This window comes from Hipposideros armiger, unplaced genomic scaffold, assembly GCF_001890085.2.
Source record: "Hipposideros armiger isolate ML-2016 unplaced genomic scaffold, ASM189008v1 scaffold_201, whole genome shotgun sequence".
In the NCBI taxonomy this organism is placed as follows: Eukaryota; Metazoa; Chordata; class Mammalia; order Chiroptera; family Hipposideridae; genus Hipposideros; species Hipposideros armiger.
The window spans coordinates 2,106,785-2,121,143 of record NW_017731551.1 but is presented as its reverse complement, the minus strand read 5'-3'; the positions used below and the strand labels follow the sequence as shown (position 1 = coordinate 2,121,143).

The 14,359-nt window shown below is 37.6% G+C and overlaps 1 protein-coding gene across 1 annotated transcript in view; it reads right to left on the bottom strand.

Moving 5' to 3' along the window:
• Nucleotides 1–3,463: 3,463 nt before the first annotated feature.
• Nucleotides 3,464–14,359, bottom strand: part of UBN2 (ubinuclein 2) — an 85,052-nt gene continuing 74,156 nt past the window's right edge. Inside the window, exon 17 of the mRNA XM_019653243.1 lies at nt 3,464–13,691. Within this exon, the coding sequence (XP_019508788.1) occupies nt 13,642–13,691 (50 nt within the window). The 3' untranslated portion in view covers nt 3,464–13,641. The remainder of the gene's footprint in view (nt 13,692–14,359) is intronic.

Below are 14,359 nucleotides of genomic sequence, written 5' to 3'. Positions count from 1 at the left end.
AATGAGTTCTTGTACTGACGATGATGACCATGTATGAATTCAGGAGCATGATGAATGCATCGCTTTGCATTTTTAGACCAGTTTCCTTTTTACTTGTTAAGCCAGGGGTTTGATACCTGTGATGAAAAAAATTTAACTGATATTTATTTGTGCCTGTCCTTTTAAATATTAAAAGATTCTTTTTTTAAACATTGTGGCTTCACGTACATATTTTGGGAAATTATTAGGAGAACAAGAGGAAGCAGGAATTTAAGAAGAAAAAGGGCAGAAAAGAGACAGAGTAAGAGTAGCCACTATTAGCTCTTATGTGCTAGGCACTTTGCTAGGTGCTTTCCATACCTTGTCTCTAATTCAACAACAAACCCCGCCTTTGGGTATTATCACTGTAGCAATTAGGAAACAGACTGACAGGAGCTAAGCTTCTTGTCTAAAGTGCCACAGCTTCATAGTAAGGACTTGGGAACCCAAGTCTGTCTCATGTCAGCTCATTCTCCTTCATGCTATGCCACCCTACCAGAAAAAAAACAGTGGGGAAATAATGAAGGGACACACACAGGGACACACGGGGAAAAGGTAAATATACAGAGACAGAAAAAACAAGCCATGCCAAGGCACATATTGAGGAAGAGCGATGGTTTTTGAGATAAGGACACTCATGCCATTCCAGGGTATACCTGCATCAGGAGGGGCTGTCACTGTCCGTTAAAAAGCTCGTGATCTCACTTGTAATGTAACTCAGCCCTTGGTGCACCGGGAATCAGCTCTTTTGCTTTTTTCCCCCCAATTTTTAAAACTTTTAGATAAAAGATGATTTTTCTCAAGCATTTTTTTCAAAGCTTACTGTGATCTGAAGCAATGTCAGATTCTACACAGACTCTCAGATCTAGTGTGTGAGGTCACTATTATCCATGTCAAAATGAACTTATCGTCTGGTTGATATGCATACACAGACTCTAAAAATAGGAAGGATATTCAAGGTTGACCTGTGATAGTAATCTAAACGCCCATCAATAAAGAATGGATACAATCAATCGTCATACCACACTATGGAATACTATGAGCTGTCAAAAAGAATCAGACAGACCTCTATGTACTCATGTTGAGATAATCTCCAATATAATTGGGGAAAATGCTAGGTACAGTACAGCAGATATGTATGCTAGATTTGTTCAAAAATCAGATACATATTTATATTTGAAAATGGTAGCAGTGGTTGCTCTGGGGGGGACCATGGGTAGGAAAGAGGTGCTTTCCACTGTCTCCCCCATGTACTAAAATAATTTGGTACTTTTATATATTTTTTTATCAAGTACAAGAATAATCTTTTCCCAAAAAAACCTTCATTTTAAACCAAGCAGTTCCTTGTGTCTGCCTCCAAGCCAGATCCAATTTGGGGATCTAGGAGGGTCTGAGTGGAAGAAATACATTTTCTTTTTTCTTCTCCCAGTGACAGGACAAGAGCCTCCTTACCATTTCTTTCTCCCTTTCTTCAACCAAGTCCACCTACTTGTTTCTTTAAAACAAAACTAGTAACCGAAAAAATTTACTCATGTTATCCACGTTCAACAGAAAATTTAAGAAAAAGGATAAGGAAAAAGCACTCCTTCTGCCACTCTTTATATTTCGGAGTGTATGTCCTATGTGTTTTTTTGTGCCTAAGTGCATTTACATTTATAACTCTTTCATTTAATACATGCACATCTTGGTCCTATCTTAAAATTTTAAATTTAATTATTATTTTTACTTAACCAATGCCCTCTAACATGGCATTAGACTATTTCAAACTTTTATGAGCAACAGTGAGATGAATATCTTTGTGCAGAAACCTTTGTACGAGTCCATTTTACCCCAAGAATTTGCAAAAGCAAAGTAGCTCTGTCACCAATTTAACTTCACCTTCGATCTCCATCTATAGCTGCTGCTCCATGCACCCTTTTCATAACCAGCCACAGACACTGCCCTGTGCCAAAGCTCAGGTCTGAGACGATTTCTTGCCTGCGTGGACAAGTGTAAAACATACTTCCTGCTTCGTATTTTTTCTGTACTCCCTTGAACCCCTCCACCTTTTGGACACCTGACCCTCAATTCAACTCTTACAACTTGGCTGCATTTCTCTAGCTGCTGGCTTCTTGACTCTCTAAACCAAGAGAATACTACTTCTCTCTTGGTTTTTCTGACATCCTTAACTCTTTGGATTGTGGTTTTTCTTAAAAACTTTCTTTAAAATAAAGAATAGAACTGGCACGAGCGATAAAAAAAGCTAACACTTGCCTAGTGCTTATGTGTCATTGTGCTGAGTATTTTTACATGACTTATATAAATAATTTAATGTTAATTGGAGTTACATGAGAAAAAGCATTCCATGGTCAAATAAGGGGAAGTTATGGGTTTACAAAAAATCTTAACAATGGCACCTTTAAAATGTTAATATACATTTACAAGATGGCCATAGCATAGTTAAGAGTAGTCATTATTTAACCACAGATTTCTTGAGGAGCTACTACTCTCAAGAGCACACTTTCACAAAACTGTCCTCAAATGTTATTGGTTTTTTAATAAAGGCACTTGCAGCCCGCCCTCCTCTCTCATGCGTGAGGATATGCCTTTTAAACATTCTTCATCTAATGCCAACACACTGAAAACACACTTAAAGTGAAAGGAAACATTAAAAGCACTCATACCACCACTGTATTTTCGGACATACGTCCTTTTCTATATACACTTATATATGGCAGACTGTTCAATTTCTTGGACGAGCTGCTTTCTAGCTCTTCATCCTTTTCCCACTCCCCACCTACATTTTTAAGGTTGAAATCTTTTTCTACACTTTTCTTCTATTTAGTAATACTTTTCATAGAAGTGCTCTTACAAGTAGAGCTTTAAAAATCAGTTTTGCAGATAATTCCCGAATCTACATTTTAAGCATTGCTCCTGGTAGCATCCTGGAAAACACACACACACACACTCCCCCCCTCCCCCCCCCAATAACCCAAAGGGAGAATGTAGTAAGCCCGCATTCCAGGACTCCCACATTCTATTCTGGCTGCTTCTCTTCATCCCAAGGCACACACCTCACACCAGCCTGCTCTACTTCCTGCTTCTTCAGGGTCACTGGGGACAGTCCCTTTTCCTTCTTGGCCAAATCCCACTCATCCGTGGAGCCCAGCTCAGCCGCCATCCACCTGACAGCCTTCCCGGATTGCTCCGTCCAGCTTCTGCCCTGCTCTGACAAGATGCCAGGTGGCAATGGAGCACACCTGTGGGACAAATTTTGAACAGTTATCTTTTTCCTTTGCCATGTGATTGCAAACTGTCAATATATTGAGGGTGGGGGCTGTGCCTTTTCCTTCTGCATCCTACAGTGCCTAGCACAGTGCGGTACAGACGATAGATACTCCACTGCTGCTGAAAGAATGGTATCAAAATCCAACAACTTAGCCCAATAATACAACAGACACAAGAATAATATGTACATTCCTCTTTATTTAATACAACACGTGACACATACAAAAAGAAAAAACAATCATGTAAAAGGCCCTGTCACAAAGGACAGACAGGAAACATCTACACTAAATCAAATAAGGCTCCTGCTTCAAAACAGGGGTTTGCTAGCTACACCGGGAATATGAGCAAGGCTGTTGCAAAAGAAAAGGAGAGAAAGGAAAGGAAAGGAAAGGAAAGAAGTGCCCTGCACTGACGGAGCATATCCGTGGGGTTAATTTTCTAAATTCACAGATCCATATTTAGGAATGTTGAAGCCCTCTCACAGATCCAGAATTCATCAGGGTTTTAGGAAATGTGTAATTTTTTTGTTTTTCTGGTTAAAAAAATTGGCCTGTCCTTCTTAGAAAATAGTGAGGAGCTCTCTAAACACTAGAGACCCGAAACCACCCATAGTTTGGAGAGCTTTACCATTCAGTTTCAAAGGGTGTGTAGAATTAGAAAGCGAAGGCCAGGTAGCAGTGGGAAGAAGACTTGAACTCCTCAGTCAGTTCCTGGTAGCTCCTGTCTAATTAACCACTGGGAAAGACAGAATGGGAAAACCTAGGCTCAGTGCAGGGTTCAGTAGCAGCAGTTTGTCCATATTCCTGCTCTGATGAGAGCCGGAAATTAAACAAGCACCAGTTCGTCTCAAAAGAGCCTTATACAAACACACACACATACATACCCACACACATTCACAAGTCATCACCCCCCTTTTATTTAAATTTATTATTATTATTTTTTTTTTACTAAAATAATACAAAAAAGGGGGACAGGTATATTTACAAAAATCCATGGCTGGTACAGTACATAATTTTTAAGACACACTAAATGCTACAATCTTTCAGGTCCTGAGATTATTACAAATATCAACTCAAAGCTGTGTTCAGGTCCAGTTTTAAAGGAAGAAAAAAACCAAAAAACCCCAAATATTAAGTCACACGCTTATTTAAAATACAGCATATCCCTTCAAGTTAGCAAAAATGCACCTCCCTATCAACAAATGCAATACAATAACCAGTGCTTTCACCCAGAGGAGCAGCAATTATTCGGGCTCCTTCCATCAAGGTTGGTTGTAAAACATGCTGGCATCTCTATTGAGGGTGGAGGTGGCTAAAGGAAGAGGAAGATGTGTAACCGGAGGGAAGTTCCTCTATCGAGTGAACATACACTGTATCAATAAGTCCTGGTTTTCCTTCTGTTACCAAACAAAAGTCTTTCCCTTATCAAATTTATACCGTAAAGGTTGGAAATATGTGCTTAGCCAGACTAAAAATCAGAATCCTTATTTCTGATCAGTTATAGTGAATAGGTCTGAAGTCCCACAATAGTTTTTACAACGGCGAATAAAGTTTGTTTCTTGTAATGAGAGAGAGAAAACACTCTTCGCTTAGTTACCTTGGTAGATTTGACTAACACATTATTTGGGGCACAAAATTTTCACCAGCCAGAGATTTCCTTTCCTCTTCTTTTAAGCTTGACAATGTTTAGCAAGCTTCAGATTTACATACACTTCTTAAGAACCATTTGTATTTTTGATACTTTCTATAATTTTTCAATGACAGCCAACAAAGGACAGTACAAAGCTGGAATCCTTTCTCTGGAGGCTGGTCGTGGATCAGAGGAAATTACTTGGGAACCTACCTCTACTGGTGGAAGGGGCCTCTGTTTATCTGAAAGTCTCAGAAGGTATATGTAATTAATTATGTAGGCATCGCCAGGATTTTTTAAATGGGCCAAAGTTGGCCAACTTTCCAACTATCTAAAAACAGTGATACCTTTGTTAACTGAGAAGAACTTCTCTTTTAGTGCCTCTGGCCAAAATTGGGGTGATCCTTGGTGATTTTGCAGGTATGGGGAAGAAAACCCAGTGTGCTGGCACAGAGCACACCACCCCAGCAAGCAGCAGAGATAAGCAAACAATGAGGAAAGTTTATGGCTGCAAGAATAGAAAATATAAGATAGCTTAGATCTGACAAATTAAGGGCAGGCTGTCACATAGGAAAAGATGCCAACTGGCTTGCCTTGGGTACTAACTCCTCAAGGTGCTTAGAGGCTAGACAGAGCTGTTGACTTCAAAAACAGAAGGATTTCTGAGTTATCTCAGGTAATCGTCTTCTTGTTTGAATTTAATTAGGTTTCCATGAGTGTTCCATTATAAAGTATTTCAAAACTAGATTTAAGGTAAAACAGAATTATTAGGAAAATGGGAGCGATAATGTAGTTTCTGAGAAACATAAAATTGGTACTAAGGATTCATATGGCCTATTTGATGCAAGCCTTTGCAAAGTAGGTTTATTCCAGGGTAGTATGAAAATAAGCAAGGCAGAGGAGTATGAGAACTAAGAGCCCCTAACAAAGACCTGCACCTCTTCTGAAGGACCTTGAAAAGTATCTGGAGGAAGCCATGACATGTGGATACTATCACATTATAGAGAAACCTATTGTTCACTACAAAGGAGAAGAGAAAAAAAATTCGTTTCATCAGTGATAATTCTAAGCCCTAAAAAGACAGACCCCCTGAATTATACTACTAAGATTTCTAAAGTATTCTTGACCAGTTTGGATAATAGTTCGGAAAAGTATCAGAAATTTAAGTACTAACCCACTATGAACTGAAAATATGTAAGAAAGATTGAGAAGTATTACAGTATGAGGAAATTAAAGATCACAAACCGCTACTTTCAAGCAAATGATACTTTGGGAGTATCTGAGAAAAAAAGTAACTTAATATCAAGTCATTCAAAGGCAATCTGTTTAAAATCCTCTGAGCTGGGATGGAACGGGCTCCTGGAACACGCCTGTGGTCTGTACTTTTGAATTCAATGGGGACATCGGATAGATGGCCAAAGGGGGTGACAGGCAGTTTAACCCTTTCCCCCAGACTCTTAACAACACGCAACTGATACTCCAGTGTAGCAACTGGTTGATGAAAGGGTTAACTTAAGAGCTCTGACTGGAGGAAATAAAGAAAGAAGAATTCAACATTAATATTCAAAGCTATTTCTAATTAGAGTCTGACCCATCTGTTCAGCTCTACAAACCTGAACACTGTGCCACACATCTAAAACTTTCTCAAAATTGGACACTGGGATGATTTATCTGAACAACCCAAAGATACTCCATGATTGTAACTACTGTTTTACACCAGTGAAAGGATCTGTACTTAGTTTTTCAATATAAAGTTCACATTTTAGGATAGAGGAACACATAAAATATCTCTATTTTATGCTTCTGTTAATTTTCCCTAGAGGAACAAACACACATTCAACAAAACCCTTATATCTTATTTCTTTGGGTAGAAGTCTTAACATCTGTTATTTAAAGAATGGAAAAAGAGGAAAAGTGTGGAAAATAAAGGGTATATTTATCTGCATAGTTGATACTTTGAGGCTACTAACTAAGGCCTTACCTGGAAAAAGCAATAAAAAACTAAAAAGTGATTTTTAAGAAAAAAACGTCCTATCACTAGAGATTAAATGGGTCTTGACCAATTTTGGAAATTAACCCAGTTCTTTGTCTGCTTGGGCCTGGTGCTTTTTCCTGACTCATGTGAGCTGGAGTTTGTTCCTCATCCCCTTACACTTTCTTTTCCGATCCTGAATATGTGCTACAATTCAAATCTACACACAACCTCTAACAATTGTTGCTCAGCATTTAGCCCTAACTAAAAACGCAGCATTTATTTTTTCCTGTTGTTTTAAAGGATAAAAGGAAACTTCTATGAAGTAGTACCTAATACGCTGGGGTAGAAGGTGGGATAAAATGATATTCATTTCCTCCTAGGAGTCGGGCAAAACACGTTTCCTTCTACCCCACCCTCCTCACCCCTGACCCAGCTAGAAAGGGAGTCCTGCCTACCCTCTCCGAGTTTCCTACAACCTGAGCAGTTGATGGCTCCAACTGTTTCATGGGTAGAAGAAGCATAAATTACAAAGGTAGACTGACCAAAAGTGTGCCCAGCTGACTGTGTGTCGCGCTTACTCCTCAGTGCAAAGCTGGACAAACCTACAGTTACAGGAATAGTATACAAGCTCTGATTTACACGAATGAGGAGATGCCCATTCATTTTTAGAAAGTTAAAAGCTTAGCTATCCATCACCAAACAACTACTATAAGAAAATCAGATGGAGAAGATGGAAAAGCGAGGCAGATAAAACTTGCGAGATCATTTATCAACTCCAATAACCAATCATCCAAACTTTACCTAGCTTCAACTCCGCAACCTTGGCAAAAACGACACATGTAATAACACCATAAAAGGCTAAAAGAAAATCTATGTATAATTAAGAAACTTAGTGTTATTCCCCCCTCCCCACTTATGAACCTGAAAGTAACCATTTTACCCCAACACAAATATAATGTTTAAATAACAAATATGCATCTAAATTAGAATTCCAGTGATTTTTTTTAAAACTTAAAAATCATATGATGCTTTTTATACCCATATTTTAGTCTCTGCAGGACCATGATAATACTTTAATTATATAGAACATTTTAGAAAAACTCAAATTATTTTTGAAATAGTAAAGTCTCTGATATCCCTGGGAGGTAGGTGAATATTATTATACCCAATATTCTAATGGGTAATCTGAGGCACGAAGGTTAAATGATATTCCCCCTAAACATAGTAATCCAAGAGTAACACGCCTGAACACAGGCTGCCTGATGGCAGTTTTGCTATCAGGTAACACTACCAGGGGCCTCTGCTTTCTTTTTAGCCACCAGTCTCCTCTTTCCAATTAAAATGTATTTTAAAGGGGGGCACTTATTAGATATTTGAACTGGGTTTTGAGGATTGGTTCAATTTAGACTCCTTTAACATGTCACATCTGTTTTCCACAAAAAACTGAAAATTATGTTATTTTGCTCAAGGGAGGAATCTAAATAACCATAAAAGCAGATTATGCCAAATGTAATTATCTGGCAAATGAAAACAAAACTGAAGATCTCTCAAGAATGCTACAGGTTACATGAGTGTTTTTTCCCCAGTATCTGAAGTCTTTCTACTTCTAAATTTATTAACCTTTTGACAGATACGCAGCTATATGAATTCTTCAAAAATCATTTCCTATAAGAAAATATGACGCATTTTTAATGTTGACAGAGTTGCTCACTCCCTTGCAAACGTCTTCAGATACAATGCCATGACTCTACCTCTAGCCCTTCCATGTCTTTCTGCCTGCCACAGCGCCCCTTACTACTCGGCCCACAAAAGACTCTTGTTATTCCAATGCTTTCCAATGTTACTCATGCCATTTGAAGAACACAGAGCAGTGGGTTGCATCCGGGAATAGTCAATGAGTCCACTAACTTTATGTCACTTGTAATAACTGACTTATTTTATATATATATATATGTCATATATATGTAATAAAAAATATATATACACATATATATTAAGAAATGACTTAATATATATGTATATATATATTTTGTTAACATCTACAAACAGATATTCAAAGGGGGAAGATAGCATCTTGTGAAAAGACAATTTCCCAATCCACCCATTTGAATTGCCTAAAAGCAGTGGAATAAACAAGGCAGAAGTCTTGCAAACACTGAGAGGGGAGTGTTCAGAAAGGATGCAATGGTACAGCAGCTACTAGTTTTATATATATATTACACATGTATACATATATATATACACATATATATGTATGTCTGCATCTTACACACATATCCATTTACATATCAAGGAAAGGTAGAAGAGTACAGCATGACATGACGTTGGCAAGTTTGAGATTCTCCCTCCTGAATCCCCTGACTTATTAGCCTGTACTTTAGGATATCAGAGAACAGTTTCAAAAGAGGGGGGAAAAGAAAGAAAAAAAAGGCACTTAACAAAGACAAAGGCCTGAATTGAGCATGTTTTAGAGGAGCAATATAAGCATTTTTACCAGAGCTAAGAAATGATTTACAGAGTTAAACTTTCCCCCCCAAATTTTATAAAATAAAATTGCATAACATGTTTGTAATCAGTCATTTACCTACTACTGTATTTTTCTTCTGCTTCATTATTACAAAAACAAAAGCCCCCAAAAGCAAAGACACAAAACAAAACAATCATCCATGCACAACAGAAAGTAAAAGTGCCCCTTCTGAGAACACACGTCGACAGGAACTACAGTGCTGAAGCACAGGGCAAGTCTCAAGTTTGGCCTGATTACAGATTTTTCTCTCACTCGTCTATTTCTAATTTCAAACAAAACAAATACCAACGAACAAAACAAGCAAACACAACTTCCAAACCTAAATGATGATACAAAGAATACAGGGACCAGTGTGCTTTTATGGTACACTCCTAAAATAAAGTATCCTAATTCTATACGTGGGTCAAATTATGACAAAACCTTCTAGAAATAAAGAACTGTAAATTAGGTTAAAGTCAACCAATGCAGGCAAAGTTCATTTGACAAATGTAGCAGCAAATCTGATCGATAACTGGAGTTCTACGAGATGATCCCAAGGGACAGAGAGTTCTCATAATCAATGGCAGTTTGAAAAACAGTAGCATTTCCGTTTCAGAAAATGTCTTGAACCAAGTAGAGGTGGAAAGGGGTGTGGTAGAGGGCAACCAGAGGAAAAAGACCCGAGGTGTCTGCCCTTTCCAACCCTGGGTAGTAAACAATTTAGATCTGCTTTGGGAAAAAAAAAAAAAATCCTGGGTTAAAAATCTTTTCCAATAAATTGTTTTCAGGTGTCAAACCCACAGTATTCAAATGTGTATGCGCCCGGTTCTTTCTCCTACCTTGGTGATACAATAAGCCCTATTCAACTCCTATGATATTAAAAAAAATGTTATTTGGGCTAACAACATCCATCAAAGGGGTGGGTAGGCATGAAAGAATAGATTAACACAATCCTCTGATTTCCTCAGACTATCAGGCCTCTGTGACTTCAGATTAACCTTCTTCTTCTCCCCAAAACGTTTTTCCTCAGGTTGTTTTAAAACCATGATGTTTGTTACCCTCTGATCTCAGAAGCATAGGAGAGAGAATTAGAATCAACTTATAATGGAATTATTGCTTGCATTGATTTTGGAGGCTCTGAATGAGCTTGACACTTGGCTCCCAAACAGTCTCCAACGGGGGCTCAGCACTGCTGTCGCGGAAGACAGCTCTGCTGACCATTATTGCTTATGAATACTGAGGATTAGCTTGTATGTACAGTAACAGCTTATACATCAGTGAAGGCAGTTTAAAATACAAGACAGTTGAAAACAGCTTCATTTTCCTGAATCGAGAATCCCACCAAGGGGGACGTAAGTGTGCTGATTACATTTGCTCTGGGATGCTGCTAATGTTCTTCAGAGATACACACGGCTCTATATCCTTTCCAATGACTCACCATTTTAAAAAATAACATAATTTGAGTTTTAAGTGCAAAAATACAGTATGAGTCACAAGTCTCTGTGCTAAAAAATAACCAATTTATATGTTTGGTTTTTAGTAAAAAAAACTGTAAAGACAGATGACCATATAGTTTGAACACCATTTTCAATGTCATGGTCTAGAAAAGAAAGTTTCATATTTACATGTAGGACCTCTTTGACCATATTTATCTATTAAGAGAAATAAGGGTTTTTGCTTCATTTGTACAAAATAAAAGGGTAGTCTTGGTTGAAATGGAGGTGAGTTAGTGAAAATGTGGTGGGGTGGGCTGGGGGGGAGGTGGGCATCTGGCAGCAGTCCCCAAGGAATCCAGACTGAGGAGAACAGAACACAATCTCCATATATATTGACTTCTAAGAGCCAAGAGTCTTCAGATATTTTTAACGGTTAGTTATAAAATGATACCAGGGGGAAGAATTGATAATCCTTTCTTCTCTAATGATCACAGAATAATTAGGGATCTTCACATGGCATAATTCAGAATTGATGGATTTCAGAAATTAAAATGATCATTCCTTGACTTAAAGTAGTAATGAATTTATGTATGAATAAATATATGTGTATATATACCCACACACAAATGAATACATGCACAGTTATCAGCAGGAAGAGATTAATGTGCACTGACTTCTCTCCTGGGATGGGAAGTAAAACAAAGGCTGGCTTTGCAAAGGAAAACTCCTACATAGTATTAGCAAAGACTCCCCCGCCTTTCCCCCCAGATTAGATAAAACCAAGAAGTATGCTACACTGGTTAACTCAAGAATTGGGTAATCTTCCCTAATTAAAAAAAACAAACAAATTTTAATCAAACATACCCAATTCAAGTCAAACCTCTCTGCAACATCCCTTCCAATATCCTTCCAAAATATCTACCAGGATTGATACAACTTTCTTATTTGTTTTACAGGTAAACTAAGTTCTTAGAGACAAGTAATTATATCAATGATCCCCCTGAAATAATCCTTTCCCCTTACTTTGACAAGTTCTTGGAACTAAAGTTTTCAGTTATTTATTAACTTTCTTTCTATGAAGCAAGCCAATGTGACTTTGAAGTCAAAATATAGGTATACAGATCTGAATACATCTGTGGTAATTTATTCACAGTCCAATAGGCTATTTGGGACTTTTGCTTATAAAAGGAAAAAAGGGCTTGGTTAATACTCTTCTTTGAATCAACTTAAGGGTATAGGGTGATTTATAATTAAAACATATGCAAGAAATCTTGCTACTACCAATCTATGCTAATTTTTAGAGTAGTCTGTTATTATAAATGGACCAAGCTTACACCACTCTTGGGTACAGTTTGAAAACTTGCATAAGTCTTAATAGGAAGAAAAAAACAAAAGGAGAGAGATACTGATGATGAGGTGTAAAAAAATGAAATAAAATGTATCCAAACAGAACCATACCTGTCTCCCTTAACATCCTTTGTTGAATATGGTATTTGCATAAGGAAACCGTAATAACCAAGGAGTCTTACTATGTGCAGGTTTACTCACATATTGATATTGTGAGTCAATATTAGTAAATACTCCAAATCTATTTCACTACACTGGATCTAGGGAGTAAAAATACACCGTGACTGTTATAAAAAAATAATCCCTTGTACACATAATGATTCTATGGTTATTCCTCCCTTTAAAATACTATCTTAAAAATTCCAAAAATATATATATGCTATTTGAATGGCCAATGAAGAAACATATGTAGTAGTACACACTTTATACCTGTTTATATCAATATTTAACAGTCACCTGAAGTACCACTAGCTGAAAGAACAGAAGAAGTTGTGAACTGAGGTGAAGTTGGGGGCAATTTACAATTCCTCGTGGTAGGCCTGCAAGGGCTAAGAGCACCAAAGCCTCAGCCCTACATTAAAAATCCCCATTTCTCAAGAGACAAATGTGAATATAGTCACATTTTAACATCAAGAATGGAAATAAGAATTAACCAGTCAATACCAGATGTACAAATCACCTGAACAAGGGAGTTAAGTACCTGCTTCTGAATGGAAGATGAAATTGACCCTTTTACAAAAAGGGGATATCTACGTTTCGTCTGTTAAGAGCAACAGGCTCAATTCCTTGACTTTTAAAAATCTCCATGATTTAATAAGAATATATATCACTGTGCTAAAATAACTTTCCTGGAGCATCTTTAGTCCACTGGTTTTCATGGGGGAGTTGCTACACACTGGAGAAGATTCAAGTTTGTTCAGGAATTTTGAGGGTAGTATTTACTCAGATACTGTCTGTCTCAGACATAGTGTCATTAATTCTTTTTGTGGCAGATTTGCTGCATAGTCCGCTCAAATAGACATGCTCGTTACTCCTGACAAACTGGCCTAATTCCGATATATTGACTTTTATTATGAATGATGTCTACAAGTGTTCAGATCCAACCCCCAGGATGGATGGAGTTGACCCAAATCCTCAATTTCTTTCTTCCTCCCCGGGGAAAAATCAAATTTGTACTTCTGTGGGTTTGACAACTGAGTCTCTTTCAAGTCAGTTAATATGGTAACTTTGTCTTTCTGTAGAAGAGACCAAAGGTCACTAACTTTGCAAGAAAGCGTTTCTTCCTCCTGCACCTGGCTTTACTCAAGTAATGTTTTCTTTTCTTTTTCCTCCTCACCACAGTGCTTGGGACGAGAGAATGTAAACATCGACAGAACAGCAGCCCTATGACTACATGAGTACTTTCCCATCAGGTAGATTCCATCAGCCAGCTGAGTGTCCCATCTCCTTTGCTTGTTGGGAAGTCACTGAGATTTCCGTGGTAATTTAGTGTCCCCTTTACTTTGGCCTCCATCTAAGAAAAGAGATGTTTAATTGGTACGGGTAGGCATGGTATACAAAACAGATAAAAACAAACAAAGCAAAAAGAATAATTAACTTTAAATTTTCATGTGGATGACAGTGCTAAAAAAATAACCTTCATTATCTTATATCGTACACACTATAGCATTATAAAGGTTAAGAAATCAGAGGAGACAAAAACTCAACAAGAATGATCCTCTTATCTCAAATGACTGTGGTTCAATTGGTTTTCAGTGTCCTACAAATATGATTTCAGCAACTATTTATTATCTACCTCATAGCCAACTGTGCCAAATGCTGTGAGGATTATAAAGGAACATAAAAGACATAATCCTCACCTTCAAAGGACCTACCATGTCTTTTGATTCCTTTTGAAGACATGGTCAGTTTCATTTTTTGCAAGTGAAATTGAATGCCCTAACATAGCATTTGGTAATTCATTCTCAGTTATTTATGTAAATGAATGGGGCACAATGGTAGTGAAAAATCCAGTTGAGTCTTTGTTTTAGTCCTAACCTGGCAAAAATTGTAAGTGATAGGAAAGTCTGTTATTGGGAACAATGGTTTCTAGTTTTACATATGACCCTTTAACCTTTACTGGGAAAATGTGCTTACTCTATTTAAACTGGGCAAGAGTAGGGACTAGTGATTTTGAAAGCA